The sequence below is a fragment of the Phyllobates terribilis genome, unplaced genomic scaffold, assembly GCF_046119375.1.
Source record: "Phyllobates terribilis strain yellow unplaced genomic scaffold, ASM4611937v1 Scaffold_11__3_contigs__length_659146591, whole genome shotgun sequence".
NCBI classification, from domain to species: domain Eukaryota; kingdom Metazoa; phylum Chordata; class Amphibia; order Anura; family Dendrobatidae; genus Phyllobates; species Phyllobates terribilis.
The window spans coordinates 251,686,059-251,705,372 of NW_027362771.1; the positions used below are offsets into that span (position 1 = coordinate 251,686,059).

Sequence of the window (19,314 nt, forward strand, 5' to 3'; positions counted from 1 at the left end):
CCGCGGGGAGCATGTCACTGATGTCACGCCTCACTTGACGTGACATCGACGGAAGCCAGAGCCGGCTGCAGCCGGGGTCACATGATACCTGTGAGCGGCCAGCAATAGCGCCGCTCACATGCAAGAACAGCAGCACAAGGTATTTACAAAAAAAACTTATTTCCACCATAACAATACATTGGCACATTATCAATAGTAGTGGACAACCCCTTTAATTGAAAATTGACCCCTTCAGCTGTTTTTCATAAGTACCATTTAATTTTTCAGGCTTTTGTTAACAGTCTCAATTTTTTTGAGATGTGTTGCTATCAATTTTTACATGAGTTAATTTTTTTCAAATAAATGGAAAAATTTCTAACTTTCAACTTATGATCTGTGTTCTCTGTTCTGTTGTGAATAAAATATGGCTGTAAGAAATTTCCAAATCATTGCATTCTAGTTTCTTGTTTTCTTTACATACTATACAGCGTCCCAACATTTTTGAAATTGGGGTTGTACGATTCCCATTTGTGAAACATGATATTATTGCAGAAGTGATACAAAATAATAGGATACATAAAGTAATTTTTACTTTTCATTTTAGACCAGGTTTAGATTAAGTATATTTATGCAATTTTTTCATCAATTTAATGAATATAATGTATAATATTTTTTTAATTGTTATTTTTGATAGACTAATGTATGAAAAATATAAATAACAGTGTAGAAATCACAAAGTGTTGGTAAAGCCATCTATGTTATAAATCATTTAAGAAAAAAGGTCTGTTCAGATAAATATTAAGGGGCTAGGAAATAACAAAAAAATCCAAGAGATATTTAGAAAACCATCATCACTAAACAATTTGAGCTCATAGAGATTATGAAGATGAATTGAAAAAAAAGATATAATGACCAGAGTAAGTATAGGTAGAAACAATCTTGTTAACGTTTCCAACTGCTCATACAATTGATATAGTTGTCACCATAAGAGCAGAAGAAGCCTCATAAGCTCTTAAGCCCCATAAACATTAAATAGGTGGCCGGTTCTGTTGAAATTCACATGTTCATCCGACTTTAGATATATGTGGAAGACAAATTAACAACTGAAAAAGGTATAAAATCACTGAGGCACACTAGACCGCAAAATGCTGTATAACAAAAAAATGTTTGTCTACATTCCCTTTAAATACTAGCTGTTTAAGTGGATATTAACTTTTTGCAGCCTCTTGCCAGTGTCTATGGGCCTACATTATAAAGCAATAGATGTGAATAACAGCATTAGCTGACAACTAAATATATTCTTTCAAGGACTGTGATTCAAACACATTTCATAATACCCAAGTGTAAAACATGAATGGTGATAGCAAAAAGGTGTTAGCCAGATAAATCTAAGCAAGATTATGTAATGTGGGTTAGAAAGATAGCTGTTGTGACAATTATAACTATCTGTATCACAACCCATCAGCATTCCTACTTGAGCAGGTATTCGACAAGCTTTTATAGAATATTTTAAATCACAACCAGTTACAATGATGAGTGTAGGTACCATGTAATATCCAGTGTAAACCAACAGCTGAAATATACTGCAGAGACAATCTAGCAGCAATATACTAAATTTGAAGAAATCGGAAGAGACAACGCCAAGATTGGGCTTCTATGGTGTCACATGATAAAGAAAGGTTAACTCCATCTAACCAAAGGGGGTTTTTATACTGGATTCAGCTCTAATTCAATGTAACAACTAGCTATTTCTGGCTGGCCAGAAAACAGAGATATCTAATGACAGCTAGGCCAGCATTACAGAAGATCTCTCTAAATTGACATTTGTGGGGAGAAAATGGAAGAAATTATTAAATGTCAGTTAAAGTGGTAAACAAAGTATACAGTGTAAACTAATTAGCAATGTTCCATATATAATGTAAATCTAAAGGTCATAAACATACAAATGCAAAAACCCACACTTATCATTGTACATGATGCTAGCAAGTAATGAGGGAAACAATTAATGTATATCGGACTGGGAAGAATAAAATGATAAATTACAATCAGATCCTCAAGTGAGGTACTGTACCTATGTAGCAAGTTTAAAGAACATTATTTTTTACTATATAAAACCTTTTAACAAAAATGCCAAATACACAAACATTTTACTAGACAACTTGTACAATGCCCTAAATAAAATATCAATGTCTCTTAAACTAGTACTGATCTAATGGCATAAAAATGAGATCACCTATAGAACATTGCATCATCGTGGCACACTCATATACAGTTGTGCTCAAAAGTTTACATACCCCGGCAGAATTTTTCCTTTCTTGGCCCTGTTTCAGAGAATATGAATGATAACAATAAAAACGTTTTCTCCACTCATGGTTATTGGTTCGGTGAAGCCATTTATTGTCCAACTACGGTGTTTTCTCTTTTTAAATCTTAATGACAACCAAAAACATCCAAATGACCCTGATCAAAAATGAACATACCCTGGTGATTTTGGCCTGATAACATGCACAGAATTTGACACAAATGGGTTTGAATTTCTACTAAAGGTAACATCCTCACCTGTGACCTGTTTGCTTGTAATCAGTGTGTGTGCATAAAAGCTGAGTGAGTTTCTGGGATTCAGTCTCTTGCATCTTTCTTCCAGCCACTGACGTTTCTGGATTGTGAGTCATGGGGAAAGCAAAAGAATTGTCAACAGACCTACGGGAAAAGGTAGTTGAACTGTATAACACAGAAAAGGGATACAAAAAAATATCCAAGGAATTGATAATGCTAGTCAGCAACGTTCAAACTGTGATTAACAAATGGAAAATCAGGGGCTCTGTAAAAACCAAACCCCGGTCAGGTAGACCAACAAAAATTTCGGCCACAACTGCCAGGAAAATTGTTCGGGATGCAAAGAAACCCCACAAATAACATCAGGTGAAATTCAGAACTGTCTGAAAACTAGCGGTATGGCTGTTTCAAGATGCACAATAAGCAGGCACTCGAAGAAAAATGGACTGCATGGTCGAGTCGCCAGAAGAAAGCCATTACTGCGCAAATGCCACAAAGTATCTCGCCTACAATATGCCAAACAGCACAGAGACAAGCCTCAAAACTTCTGGCACAAGGTCATTTGGCCACAACCATAAACGTTACATTTGGAGAGAGGTCAACAAGGCCTATGATGAAAGGAACACCATTCCAATAGTAAAGCATGGAGGTGGATCGCTGATGTTTTGGGGATGTGTGAGCTACAAAGACACAGGAAACTTGGTAAATGTTGAAGGAAAGATGAATGCAGCACGTTATCAGCAAATACTGGAGGCAAATTTGCACTCATCAGCCCGGAAGCTGCGCATGGGACGTACTTGGACGTTCCAACATGACAATGATCCAAAACACAATGGCAAGTCGACCTGTCATTGGCTACAGCAGAACAAAGTGAAGATTCTGGAGTGGCCATCTCAGTCTCCTGACGTCAGTATCATTGAGCCACTCTGGGGAGATCTCAAGTGCGCAGTTCATGCTAGACAGTCCAAGAATTTACAGGAACTGGAGACTGTTTGCCAAGAAGAATGGGCAGCTTTACAATGTGAGAAATTAAAGAACCTCATCCACAACTACCACAAAATACTTCAAACTGTCATTGATGTCAGAGGGGGCAATACACGGTATTAAGAACTGGGGTATGTGAACTTTTGATCAGGGTCATTTGGATGTTTTTGGTTGTCATTAAGATTTAAAAAGAGAAAGCACAGTAGTTTCACAATAAATGGCTTCACCTAACCAATAACCATGAGTGGAGAAAAAGTTTTTTGTTATTATTCATATTCTCTGAAACAAGGCCAAGAAAGGAAAAATTCTGCCGGGGTATGTAAACTTTTGAGCACAACTATATATAATTTTTTAAGGGGTTAAATTGATGGTCATCAATACCTGATCAGTGTGGTTGTGACACCTGACACTCACACCGATCAGCTATTCCTGGTGCTGGTGATGGGCAGAAGTGCTCAGTTGTGGAGCTATACAGCACAGCTCTGTCAACTTTATAGTGGCTGTGGCTGAATACTGCACATTCACCCCTATTCGAATCAGTAGGGGCAGATGTGCAGTACTCTCCCACGACTACTATACATTTGACAGAGCTATGGGTGATCCCATAGTAGTTGCATACTTCTTTCACTCCTTGCTTGAGACGAATGATGTGCCATATATTCCACAAAGCCCTCCGCTTTCTCTCCGCTAATACACTTGAAGGCCAACTGTGGCTTGCGTTTGGTAGTACTATTACCTGAACAACTGGTGCTAGTGGTGGTGGTGCTTCTGCTGCTGCCAGCGACTCCCACAATACTAGCTGTGGTATAGGTTTTTTACTTTGTTTACACTACCCCATCCATCACCATTATTTATTTTACGACACATTTTGAACACCATCATAATTAACTTTTGAGAATCTTTTAAACTCTAATTATTCAAAAAATGCTAGGTAGGTTCCCGCACAGAGAGTAAAATGTGGCAGCAAGCCACCTTACAGATGTGATATGTACAGTACAGTAATCAAAGTGAACTAATAAAACAGGTGTGCAAAAACAGTCATGCACAGTTACATTTTTTTGATCTATCATTCAAACTAAATTAAACCCGTTTCCAAAATTAACATAGTAAGAAATGCTAGGTAGGTGTACATCCAAAAAATGAGTACCTGCAACAAGGCACTCTACTGTTGTGGTGTTTGCAGGTGTAAAATTTGTCTAGTAAAACAGATTTGCAATTAAAAAATTTTTTGCACATGCACACTTTTTGAGGTAGATAGTCACAGTTAAATGTCTGGATGTCAGGGAATTTTCTTTCGTATTTTTAATAAACAAATATTCCCCTTTTACAACAAGGATTGCAATAGAAACTCCGTACAGTCGCTTGTGATAAGCAAGCATAACATCGCTGACTGACATGTATTTCAGATTTTTCTTTCTTTAATATATATATTGTGCTGGATTACTGCTGTCTAGTACATTAAGAATGAAAAGAAACGTGTAATTGTAATTTAAATATGGCAGGACAAATGGCAGCTACACCATATCATGGATCTATCACACAGTCAGGCACTACTGCTGGCATCTCTCTCCTCTCTCTCTCCCCCTATCAATTAAATCTGTATATTATCCAAAGATAAGTATAATCATCTTAATCAGTGCTGCAGCTGCACAGCACACTACTGCCTGGAGTATTTGTCCAATGTTCAAGTGCTTTCTCTTCATAGCTCTATTGTTGCCCTGTAAGCCCTCACTATCCTATATCACCCTAAAATGGTTGCTACATTCCCGGTCTTAACTTTTATACAGGCTATGATAGTTCCTCCTGACTGACTATACTTGTCATGTGATAGCTACAAGGATGAAGTCATATAAACCAGCTGTGACTGATGCAATCCTCAGCAATGTATAAAATTGAAGAGGGCATTTTTTGCAAATTCACGCAAATTGAATCACAACTTGTATGAATTCACCAGAAACTGAGAATTTCATAAAACTCAACTTGAATTTGATTCTCATTGAATCAATTCAGTCATCTCTACTATCTACTATCTAAAATGAGCCGGACAAAATTGTTGACACCTTTCCAAAATTGTGGGTAAATAACTTTGTTTCAAGCAGGTGATGCTCCTTCAAACTCACCTGTAGCAAGTAATAGGTGTGCCCAATATGAAAATCACATCTGAAATCAGATAAATAGGGGAGAAGTTGCATTGTGTATCTGTATGTGTCACACTAAACATGGAGAACAGAAAGAGGAGGAGAGAATGGTCTGAGGACTTGAGAATCAAAATTGATGAAAAATATCAACAATCTCAAGGTAACAAGTCCATCTCCAGAGATCTTCCTTTGTCCACAGTGCGTAACATAATCAAGATGTTTTCAACCGATGGCACTGTAGCTAATCTCCCTGGACGTGAAAGGCAGAGAAAAATTGTTGAATTGTTGCAACGCAGGATAGTTCGGATGAAATACTATGGCAAACCCAAATGCTGACACAGAGACACAAAAAGCTAGACTGTGATTTGCCAAAATGTACATGAGTAAGCCAAAATTCTTTCTGGGAAAGTGTCTTTTGGACAGATGAGACCAAGATAGAGCTTTTTGGTAAAGTACATCATTCTACTGATTACTGAAAATGGAATGAGGCCTATAAAGAAAATAACACAATACCTACAGTCAAATATGTTGGCGGTTACAAGATGTTTTGGGGTTGTTTTGTTGCCTTTGGCACTGGGTGCTTTGACTGTGTGCATCATGAAATCTGAAGATTATCAAAAGATTTTGGGTCACAATGCAGTGTCCAGTGTCAGAAAGCTGGGTTTCCGTCCTAAGTCTTCCAACAGGACAATTACCCCGAACATACACCAAGAAGCACACAGAAATTGATGGAAACAAAGCGCTCGAGTTCTGAAGTGGCCAGCAAGGAGTACGGTTCTAATTCCCATTGAAGACCTTTGGAGAGATTTTAAAATTGCTGTTGGGAGAAGACTGCCTTCATATGTGAGAGACCTGGAGCAGTCTGCAAAAGATGAGAGGTCCAAAATTCCAATTGAGAGGTGTAAGAAGCTTGTTGATGGTTATAGGAAGCGATTGATTAGTTATTTAATCCAAAGGGTGTGCAACCAAATGTTAAGTTATGGGTGCCAACAATTTTGTCTGCCCCATTTCTGGGGTTTTGTGTGAAATTATGTCCAATTTGCCTTTTTTTCTTCTGTTTGTGGGAGAAATATTTCATTTTCTGAAACAATTTCAAAGGTGCCAATACTTTCGGCCATGACTATGTGTAGCTTTTGTTACAAAGACCCATATAGTATCTCATGCTTAATGCATACTGTATATTGACAACACTATACACAGTTTTCTCTCAGCTCTACATTATGCAGCAAGACCGTAAACTTGAGCTGTCAATCACACTGCAGTAATTCAATAAAAATGCACATTCAGGTACTCAGAATGGAAATATTTCAGAGGGTACAGAAACTAACTCTAACATTCTATGATTCTATTATTCTATTTTCTTACTTTAGACAAGTTTCCTTCTTTTAATATACTATGCTGCAAAACAACAATTTTCTCACACAGTATGTTACATTCCTGGACAACTTCCTTAACTAGAATAAGTATATGTTAAACTTGTACGCCTAATATACTCTACGGTGCATGAAAAACCTGTCAACTAAGATCAAGCAAATAACTAATGTGTGCTTCTTTAGACAATTCCTTCTCAAATAGCCCTAAAAAAGCATATGAATGTACAGCATTAATGGGGATCTCTCACTCAAGACCCACATCAATTAACCAGAGTCTAGGGCAAATCCAAACAGCAGCTTTTGCTTCAGCTGACCTACCTTGTAATAGAACACATGGATTCCCCATGGATTTCAGTTCGTGCCATATGATAGTTTAGTTTTATCTATAAAATCAACACTTTCCAGACCTTCAATGATCAAAACTGATTGTGGAGCCCATTCCACAATTAGCTTAACTTCTTGGAACTCATAACATAAGGAGGAGTTTTCCCAACAAGAAAGTGACTAATATTTGCATAGTAAGAATGGTCACTTTGACTGCTATATTTAATTTTCACAACAATCATTGCACAAGGGGGTAACTAATAATCATACCAGAACTTTTTTTTTTATATATATAAAATTTTAATACGGATAATGGAATTTTGACTTACATGTTTTGCTAAATTGGGACTCTTTGAGTCAACATCATACCTAAAAATAAAGCAAAGAAAATGGATTTGAAAAGATGAATTATCACATTATTTTCAATTGCATCCACAATGACTAATAAGTACAGCCATATTATTCAATTCATTCTATCCCACAGTAATAATACAAGAAATGTACTATTTATAACATGACTAAATAACTTTATCATAAAATGTCAGTACTTGTATATGATTGCTAGAACAGGTAATTTAACACTAATATCTTTAGTGTAATTTAAAGACTTTGTCCCATAGGAGAGAGAAGGAATGTTTATACTTCTTGAAACCCTTTCTTGCAAAGAGTCTCATTCAATTCTAGTGTCTTACATGTACTCAAATTTCTTGTTGTATGGCATACTTGGCATACTGATTTCTTCTTGACCACACAATGCTTTTTACCTATTCATACCATAGGTTGTCCTTTAATTATAATTTGACAAGTTACGTATGGACTTATGGACATTCAATACTAAATAACTCGGCATTACTTCTCCCATAGTATCAGGACTATCTTACTAATCAAAACAGTGGAAGTCATGACAATGGACACACTTAAGGCCCCGTCACACTTAGCGACGCTACAGCGATCCCGACAACGATAAGACCTGTCAGGGGATCGTTGCTGCGTCGCTACGTGATCGCTGGTGAGCTGTCAAACAGGCAGGGTCACCAACGATCAGGGGAGCAGCGACATCGTGGAAAGAATCTTTCCACGATATCCTGCTCCTGGTTACCAGCCTGCTGAAGCAGGAGCAGGCTGGTAACCATGATAAACATCGGGTTACTAGGGGCACACGCGCACCTAGTAACCCGCTGTTTATCATGGTTACCACTCTGCTATGGTGAGCGGGAGGTTACCGCTCACCGTAGAAGAGTGGTAACCATGATAAACAGCGGGTTACTAAGAGCGCGTGCGCCCCTAGTAACCCGCTGTTTATCATGGTTACCAGCCTGATCACTGGTCCCGCTGGTCACACACAGCGATGTGTGCTGACCAGCGGGAGGGCAAAGACCAAAAAATGGTCCAGGACATTCTGCAGCGATCAGCGACCTCACAGCAGGGCCCTGATCGCTGCAAAGTGTCACACATAGCGACATCGCTGGTGAGGTCGCTGGTGCGTCACCAAAACCGTGACTCAGAAGCGATCTCGCTAGCAATCTCGCTATGTGAGACGGGGGGCTTTATATGGTGCACATTCACCTTCAATAGCTATTAGCTGAATGCTTGCTTGTTTGACAGCGCTCACAGCCTCCCCATACACTTGCTTGCTCAGGTCAGCTGAGAGTGCATATGTTTTCACTGAGGAAAGTGGAGTAAATGGATGACAGATACCTCCAGCTGTGTCTTATAATACCTGAGAATAAAGAATCAGGCATGTTGAAACTCAACATGTCTGGTCCTCCTTTCCCTCCCCAACATAATCTAATGCTGGAGAGGCAGCACACATAAGATAGCCATCCAGTACAACTGAAGTTGGTGGAACTGGATGACTATGTACAGTATTCTTAAATCCAAATCCTAGGGCCTATTCTAAGCGCTAAACAGAGGGAGAGTGCTGCCTGTCTTTCTATTGTTGTATTCATAACTAAATGCAAAATAGGCTGCATTTTTCCTAAATGTTTACAGTTTAGCCATGTGATCATATTATGTGAATAGATGAAAGAAGAGGTCTAACTTAGAACTGCTTTCAAAACAAACTGTGCCATTAAAATTTATTGTGAACTTGCAGATCAGTACTCCTCAAGATATTAGCTGGCCTCATTGGTAAAGGGCAGCTAAACAGGTAGTTTTGACAGAAGCATATGCTGCACAGTTTTTTCTATGATTGAACCAATATCTGAATTGGTAACATAACGGCTTCTTGTGCTTATTTTAAAAACAACTACACTTTTAGGTGACTTTTCAGAATAAGTTATCATGACTGTGTATGAGGAATAACACTAGGTCTATTAAATGACTTGGAACCTGCAATTTTAGTACTTTTTCCCTTTGGACTAGAAGCCACATTAGTTTCTAATTGTGCCTTTCTGCTTTTGTTTCCCTCCCACTTTTCTCCCCTTCCCTCTCCATAGACTTTTATAACAGCAAATAATTAGATCCCTCACTGCAGACAGATTTGTAGACAGATTTGAAAAGTTTTTGAAAGAGAATGATCAGAGCAGGAAAAAAAATTAGTTAATAAGAAATATTTATTTTCATTTGCATGAGCTTTTTATTTTTGTTTTTTTAAATTGTAGTTACCATTTTATTTTCTACTGAGAGATGAACACTTTTTTATTGCAAACTTTTACATTTTTATTATTTATGTTGCCATGGACTATGGCCAATGGTGAAGCCTGGGTATTAATTTGTGCAGGTCTCCATAAAAAAAGATTAAGATTTTGTAATATAAATGATTCATTAGACGATGTTGATAAAAATTTGGTGGTCTATTACATAACCAAATTAAACTGCTTCTATAGTATGGTTTCTTTAAGCCCTCTGTTGCTCTAAATGTCAAGACTAGAAGTCCACATGTGTTTTGGAACCTGGATGGTAAGCTTTTGGTGAAATTCAGCTCTTTTAATAAAACTGTCAATGATGATGCTTATTGGGATATACTTAAGAAATAGAAAAATGCTGTATGACGCTTGAATTGTTTCCTAAGGGTATTCAGCTTGTGCATGACAAAGCAAATAGCCATCTTTTTCAGCTTCCAGTCAAAATAGTTTTTCTATTGATAATAAAATATAGATACACAATTTGAAGGCATACACAAAAAATATACATATTTCCATCATCGCAAAGTAACTTCCACCCTCCCCCACAAAAAACAATCCCATTGTGAAAAGCGAGAGGAAGGATGAGAAAAATATATATGTAGATATATACACTGCTCAAAAAAATAAAGGGAACACTTAAACAACACAATGTAACTCCAAGTCAATCACACTTCTGTGAACTCAACCTGTTTAGTTATGAAGCAACTCTGAATTTGAATCCATTTCTACTGCTGTTGTGCAAATGGAACAGACAACCGGCAGAAATGATAGGCCATTAGCAAGACAACCCCTAAAGGAGTGATTCTGCAGGTGGTGACCACAGACCATTTCTCTGTTTTCATACTTTTTGGCTGTTGTTTTTGTCACTTTTGCATTTTGTCATTGCTCTCACTCCTAAAGGTACAATAGTATGAGGCGGTGTCTACAGTACAACCCACAGAAGTTGCTCAGGTAGTGTAGCTCATCCAGGATGGTACATCAATGCAAGCTGTAGCAAGAAGGGTAGCTGTGTCTGTCAGCACAGCTTCCAGAGCATGGAGCAGATACCAGAAGACAGGCCAGTGCACCAGGAGACATGGGGGGGGGGCGTAGCAGGGCAACAACCCAGCAGCAGGACTGCTACCTCCTCCTTTGTGTTAGGAGGAACAGGAGAAGAAGTGCCAGAGCCCTGAAAAATGACCTCCAGCTGGCCACTAACATCCATGTGTCTGCTTAAACTGTCAGAAACAGACTCCATGAGGGTGGTATGAGGGCCCAACATCCACAAGTGGGTGTTGTGCTTACAGGCCAACAACATGCAGAGCGATTAGCATTTGCCAGAGAACACCAAAATTGACAGATTCGATATTGGCACCCTGTGCTCTTCACAGATGAGAGCAGGTTCACACTGAGCACATGTGACAAACGTGAGTGTCTAGAGAGGCAGTGGAGAACGTTCTGCTGCCTGCAACATCCTCCAGTATGACTGGTTTGGCAGTGGGTCAGTAATGGCATGGGGAGGCATATCTTTGGAGGGCCGCACAGACCTCCATGTGCTAGCCAGAGTTACCCTGACTGCCATTAGGTACCGTGATGAGATCCTCAGACCCATTGTGAGACCATATGCAGGTGCAGCGGGCCCTGGGTTCCTTCTGATGCATGATAATTCTAGGCCTCATGTGGCTGAAGTGTGTCAGCAGTTCCTGCATGCTGAAGGCATTGGTACTTTGGACTGGCCTGCCCGTTCCCCAGATCTGAATCCAATCAAGAACATTTCGGAGATCATGTCTTGTTCCATCAACCAATGCCACGTTGCACCACAGACTGTCCAGGAGTTGACTGATGCTTTAATCCAGGTCTGGGAGGAGATCCCTCAGGAGAACAGACGCCGCCTCATCAAGAGAATGCCCAGGCGTTGTAGGGAGGTCATACAGGCACGTGGCGGCCACACACACTACTCAGCATCATTTCCTTGTCTTGAGGCATTTCCACTGAAGATGGATCAGCCTGTAATTTGATTTTCCACTTTGATTTTGAGTATCATTCCAAATCCAGACATCTATGGGATATTAATTTTGATTTACATTGATCATTTTTATGTTTCATTTTTCTCAACGCATTCCACTATGTAATGAATAAAGATTTGAAACTGGAATATTTCATTCAGTGATATCTAGGATGTGGCATTTTAGTGTTCCTTTTATTTTTTTGAGCATTGTATATTAACCCATTCCCCCTTTATTTAAAAAAAAATGAAAAGTTCCTCCAAGTTCAAAAAGAACCACAAAGGACGGGCTCCGTGATCTTCAAAAATATTTTAATCTTCCCCAGTGAGAGGTGATTTTAATTGCTTCAACCAAAGATTCAAGGTTGCAGAATACACTTAGGTACTACATGAATCAGGCCTGCACAATATGCGGCCCGCCAAAGGATGTTGAGCAGCCCTCAGAGTACCGGGAGACTCCGGTTTTCATCTTCTTATGTTCAGCTGTATTCGTGTCTTCCAGATGCGAATACAGTTAAAAACTTCAGCGTCGGGACAGGGGCAGAGCAGAGGAGCACTCATCAGCCCCCCCCGACGTGCAGCAGTGGAAATAGTGGTCGTCAAGCTGTGACCTCATCACGCTGCTGCTGTGACTGGCGCTGCAGCGTAAAGGAAGCAAGGACGCACCAGAAATTTAAGCGCTCAAAGAGGAGCCGAAGATTAAATCTACTATAATAGGAGGAAGGATGGGAGTTGCTGTTACTATGAGGCCACATTATGGTTCAACGGGGAAGAGGATTGTGAAGGAGGCACAGTAAGCAGAGGGGTAAGGTGTGGGAGGGAATATGACGGAGAGGAGCTGTGTGTGGGGGGGAATATGATGGAGAGGAGCTGTGTGTGTGGGGGCGAATATGACGGAGAAGAGTAGTGTGTGGGGGGGTAATATGATGGAGAGGAGCTGTGTTGGGGGGATATAATGGAGAGGAGCGGTGTGTGAGGAGGAATATGACGGAGAGGAGCTGTTTGTGTGGGGGGGGTGACAGAGAAGTTGTGTGGGGGGATATGATGGAGAGGAGCTGTGTGCGTGTGGGGAATATGATGGAGAGGAGCTGTGTATGGGGGGAAATATGACAGATGAGCTCTGTATGTGGAGGGGGGAATATGACATAAAGGACCTGTGTGTGGGGGGGAATATTTTGTGCAGGTAGCACACTGAGGGGCAATTATTTGTTCAGGGGCGCAGTATGGGAGATATTTATATTTATGGGGCAGTATAATGATGTTTTTATTGTTAAGGTCACCATGATGGGAAGTGATGCTGAAGATGGAGAAGAGGGAAGTCTGCAGAGACGAGCACTGGGCATTAAATGTCATCATGGCGTGTGTGCTTCGTGAAGACAAAAGTGATGGGAATGATCAGAGATGTCACCTATAAGGTACCTGGATGTATATGTTTATTTGTATTACTTCCTGCATCTCATTAGTGCTGTGGTTCCTATATGGTCCACAGTCTGATAATGGCTGGTAACAACAACTCTTAGTATCTCCTTAGCATTGATAAGTACATACTGGGAGTTGCAGGTTTACGTGATATAAGTGTATATGGGGCTGACCTGAAACTGCAATTGATCACTGTACTAAGCTTGGTGATGTATTCCTGTTCTGATGGTGGTTCTGGCGCAGATTTCATGAACTGACGGTGGTTCTGATCATGTAGCAATCCATAAGGTGCTTCATATTAAAAATGAAAAATCTTCAAAACTTGGTTCTGAGATTATGAGGACGATTTGGTTGAGTTTCTGCTCAAAAACTCAGTGTAAGTTTGGGTGTGATCACTTTTTTTTTTCTTTTTTGAGCAGAAACTCTCCAAATCCTTCTCATATACTTGGTCCTGTTGATGTATTTATGTAACTACCCTTTCAAAAAAAAATTTGCGGCCCTTCGGATTTGTTCAATATGACAATGTGGCCCTTGGACAAAAAATGTTGTGCACCCCTGACATCAATGGACCTAATCACACCTGGTCTCCTCTGAATATAAATATTATTCTAATATAAATGGTTTTACATCAAATTTATTTCCATAAATCTAAATAATTTACTCCATTATTTTAATTCAATATAAGAGCAATTTAGGACACTTCTACAATAAATGTCTAAGGAAACCCTTGTTAGCTTGACATCTAACACAATCAGAAGATTGCTTAGTGCCAAATCTATGGAGTGTGGTGTATAATCTCTATGTAATATAAAGCATTGAGAAATTCTATAAGACTGAGGGTGAGAGGTTGCACAGCATTCTAATTATATCAAACCATTTCCCATCAGTCCTGCATCATCTGATCACTTCTCCCATGTATGCACACAGTACCGTTTTTTTCACATTATTTTGAACATTTTACAGTAATACTAATAGGAAGCTTATTCAAAGAGTATTTGAAGCATTTTTATGTGAATCTGCAGTAAAATCCGCTTTTAAATCCTCACAAAAAACTGTGTGAATAGGCCCTAAAGAGGAAGAGGTCATGCATGCACTTGGCTCCCTACAATAGATCATTGTTTTTTTGCTAAACTACCATAAACTACAGTGGAGCGAGCCACAGACATGGAAGGCCACCTATCTAATTCACATACTACCCGTACCAAATAGTTAAGAGAACCCATTCTCCTGATGTTTGTGGCATCCAGAGATGTGTAAAGGGCACCATTTGAACTCGCCAGTCCTTGCTCCTCAGCTATTTGCCACTACTCTTCTGTGTGTGGCTGCTAACATATAGCTAACATGTCAGACAAGCATTTTTCTGTCCATATGGTAGAGGGCCACACAAAATGGTATTGCGGGCTGCATGTGAACCCGGGGTTGCAGGTTGTGCACCCCTGAATTACACTATTAATTTCTTTCAATGAGATTAGAGCATCCAAGACTCCATTAGACTGAGCTGAAAACTTTGGTAGATCAAGATCTTTAAGACTATCCTAAATCTCTTCAGATTAAGCACAGTAGATAAAAAATATATATTTAAAAAAAAACTTTAACATATCTCATAATATCCAGATTATTAGCTAACTCTCTCCCTTCATCATCACTAACAATGGGAATGAAAGAAATTCCATATTTACTATTTATTCTATTGGCCAACCACTTCCTACTCATTCCACTAAAAACACCTACTCTTAAAGATTAAATAAAAAGTGTTTTTTTTAGTGAAAGCTCAAATCATAAGTCTCCTCTGCCTTTGGCCACTTATTTTTACTTTCTAGTGGATGGTTCAAATTGAATTCTTCTTCTAACAAATCTCCTGTTCCAAAACGTAGTTATGAGCAGCTCATTTGGGATTCAAATAGGCCGAGCTAGCCGATTTTCCCAAAATATTCAATTTGCAGTGAATAAATTTGCCATGAATTTAATGCTCCTTATTATGCTCTGGGGTCAGTTTTGACCCCAGAGCACAAAAACTGTAAGATGAAAAAAAAGCAAAAAAAAATATGTATATATGTAGAGTCATGGCCGAAAATGTTGGCACCCTTGAAATTGTTTCAGAAAATGAAGTATTTCCCCCAGAAAATTATTGCAATTACACATGTTTTGTTATACACATGTTTATTTCCTTTGTGTGTATTGGAACAAAACCAAAAAATTGAGAAAAAATAAAAATTGTACATAATTTCACACAAAATCCACAAACTGGGCCAGGCAAAATTGTTGGCACTCTCAACTTAATAATTTGTTGCACGCCCTTTGGAATAAGTAACTGCAATTAATCGCTTCCAATAACCATTAACAAGGTTTTTACACCTCTCAACTGGAATTGTGGACCACTCTTCTCTTGCAAACTGCTCCAGGTCTCATATTTGAAGGGCACCTTCTCCCAAAAGCAATTTTAAGATCTCTCCACAGGTGTTCAATTGGAGTTAGGTCTGGACTCATTGCTGGTCGCTACAGAACTCTTGAGTGCTTTGTTTCCATCCACTTCTGGATGCTTCTTGAAGTAATGTTTGGGGTCATTGTCCCATGACCTAGGATGCAAACCCAGCTCTCTGACACTGGGCACTAAACTGAAAACTCAAAATACTTTGGTAATCTTCAGATTTCATGATGCCTTGCACACAGTAAATCCATCCAGTGCCAGAGACACTTCTCTTCTCTTCTTGTTCTCCATGTGTGGCACACACAGACACACAATGCAAAGATTGAGTCAAAGTCTCCCCTTTTTATCTGGTTGCAGGTATGAATTTCATATTGCCCACACTTTTTATTTGCAACAGGTGAGTTAGAATGAGCAACACATGATTGAAACAAACTTGTTTACCCACAATTTTGTCCGGCCCATTTTGGGGGTTTTGTGTGAAATTATGTACAAATTGCTTTTTTGTCTCTGCTTTTCTGATGCACACAAAGGAAATAAACATGCGTATAACAAAACGTGTAATTGCAATAATTTTCTGGGAGAAATATTTCATTTTCTGGAACAATTTCAAGGGTGCCAACACTTTCGGCCCAGACTGTATATATACAGTGGTATGAAAAATTATTTGCCCCCTTCCTGATTACTTATTCTTGTGCATGTTTGTTGCACTTAAATATTTCAGTTCACAAAACAAATTTAAATATTAGACAAAGATATCACAAGTAACCACAAAATGCAGTTTTTAAATGAAGGTCTTTATTATTAAGGGAAAAAGAAATCCAAACCTACAGGGCCCTGTGAGAAAAAGTGATTGCGCCCTAAATCTAATAACTGGTTGGACCACCCTTAGCAGCAACAACTGCAAACAAGCGTTTGCAGTAACGGGCAATGAGTCTTTTACAACATTCTGGAGTAATTTTGTCCCACTCATCCTTGCAAAATTGATGTAATTCAGCCACATTGTAATTTCCGAGAAAGAATCGCCTTTTTAAGGTCATGCCACAGCATCTCAATCGGATTAAGGTCAAGACTTTGACTAGGCCACTCCAAAATTTTTATTTTGTTTTTCTTAAGCCATTCAGAGGTGGACTTACTGGTGTGTTTTGGATCATTGTCCTGCTGCATAACCCAAGTACACTTCAGCTTGAGGTCACGAACAGATGGCTGGCGTTCTCCTTCAGGATTTTTGGGTAGACAGCAGAATTCATGTTTCCATTTACCACAGGAAGTCTTCCAGGTTCTGAAGCAGCAAACCAACCCTAGACCATCACACTACCACCACCATATTTTACTGTTGGTATGATGTTCCTTTTCTGAAATTCTGTGTTACTTCTACAACAGATGTAATGGAACATACACCTTCCAAAAAGTTCAACTTTTGTCTCATTTTTAATACTTTTTAGAGAATTCTTTGCAGACAACGAGTGCCTGAAGTCTGGAAGCCATTGATGTTACCAAACACTGGGTTTCCTCATTTTTGATGCTTTGCTAGGTCTTTACTATAGCTGGCTTCAATTGTTGCTTGTTTGTTTGTCTTTCTGCCTTAAGTTTTGTCTTAAGCAAGTGAAATACAACTCGATGGAGTTGAGACCTGCTAATTGACTCGCTTATTGCAGAATATTCCACTTCTTTGCATTTCCATTATGTTTTGGGTCATTCTCCATCTGTACTGTGAAGCGCTGTCCAAACAACCTTGCTGCATTTGGTTGAATCTCAGCAGAAAGTATAGCCCTGTACACTTCAGAATTCATCAGGTTGCTGTTGTCTTTAGTCACATCATCAATAAACACTAGTGACCCAGTGCCATTTGAAGCCTTACATGCCCATGCCATCACGCTGCCTCCACCATGTTTTACAAAGGATGTGTTGTGCCTTGGATCATGAGCCGTTCCAAGCCTTCTCCGTACTTTCTTCTTCTTCCCATCATTCTGGTACAGGTTGATCTCATCTCAAGTTTCATCCACTTAAGATCAACTTGTACCAGAATGATGGGAAGAAGAAAGTACGGAGAAGGCTTGGAACAACTTCTTTAGACTTTTTTTTTTGCCAAGTCTAGTCTAGCCTTTCTATTTTTAAGGCTGATTAATGGTTTGCACCTTGTGGTGAACCCTCTGTATTTGTTCTCATGAAGTCTTCACCTTATGGTAGAATTTGATACTGAAACACCAACTTCCTGAAGAGTGTTCTTCAAATGGTTGGATGTTTTGAAAGGGGTTTTCTTTACCATGGAAAGGATTGTGCGATCATCCACCACTGTTGTCTTACGTGGACATCCAGGCCTTTTTGAGTTTTCATGCTCATCAGTACGCTCTTTTTTGGCAGAATGTACCAAACTGCTGATTTCGCCACTCCCAACATTCCATCTCTCTGATGGATTTCTTCTTTTTTTTCAGCCTAATGACGGTCTGTTTCTCTTCCATTGAGAGCTCCTTTGACTGCATGTGGTGGCTTCACAGCTACAGCTACAGCTTTCAAATGCAAATGCCACACCTGGAATCAGCTCCAGATATTTTACCTGCTTAATTGATGCTGGATTAACGAGAGAATAGTCCAAGCAGTCCATTAAAGAGCTTTTGAGATAATTGTTCAATGACTTTTGTTCTCTTTAAAAAAGAGGCAGCTACATATTAAAGAGCTGTAATTCCTAAACACTTATAACAATTAGGATGTGAATACCCTCAAACTAAAGCCAAGAGTCTACACTTTAAGCCCATATTGATTATATAACTATCTTGAATATGTTTTGGCAACTAAAATGCCAAAGCTTATGTCACTGTCCAAATATTTGTGGAACTAACTGTGCAAATATATATACTTACAGTTATATGAAAAAGTTTGGGCACCCCTATTAATCTTAAGCTTAATGTTTTATAAAAATTGGTGTTTTTGCAACAGCTATTTCAGTTTGATATATGTAATAACTGTTGGACACAGTAATGTTTCTGCCTTGAAATGAGGTTTATTGCACTAACAGAAAATGTGCATTCTGCATTCAAACAAAATTTGATAGGTGCATAAGTATGTGCACCTCACCAGAAAAGTGACATTAATATTTAGTAGATCCTCCTTTTGCAAAAATAACAGCCTCTAGTCGCTTCCTGTAGCTTTTAATGAGTTCCTGGATCCTGGATGAAGGTATTTTTGACCATTCCTCTTTACAAAACAATTCCAGTTCAGTTAAGTTTGATGGTCGCCGAGCATGGACAGCCCTCTTCAAATGATCCCACAGATGTTCAATGATATTCAGGTCTGGGGACTGGGATGGCCATTCCAGAACATTGTAATTGTTCCTCTGCATGAATGCCTGAGTAGATTTGGAGCGGTGTTTTGGATCATTGTCTTGCTGAAAGATCCATCCCCTGCGTAACTTCAACTTTGTCACTGATTCTTGAACATTATTGTCAAGAATCTGCTGATACTGAGTGGAATCCAAGCGTCCCTCAACTTTAACAAGATTCCCGGT

General features: G+C 39.2%; 1 protein-coding gene across 2 annotated transcripts in view; it reads right to left on the bottom strand.

Moving 5' to 3' along the window:
- The window catches only part of CPNE8 (copine 8), a 372,256-nt gene that overhangs the window by 146,983 nt on the left and 205,959 nt on the right, over nt 1–19,314 (bottom strand). Inside the window, exon 5 of one of the 2 annotated variants that reach the window (XM_073652158.1) lies at nt 7,684–7,723. The exons of the other annotated variant lie outside the window; for it this stretch is intronic. Coding sequence (XP_073508259.1) covers nt 7,684–7,723 — 40 coding nt within the window. The remainder of the gene's footprint in view (nt 1–7,683; nt 7,724–19,314) is intronic. 2 annotated transcript variants of the gene reach the window in all.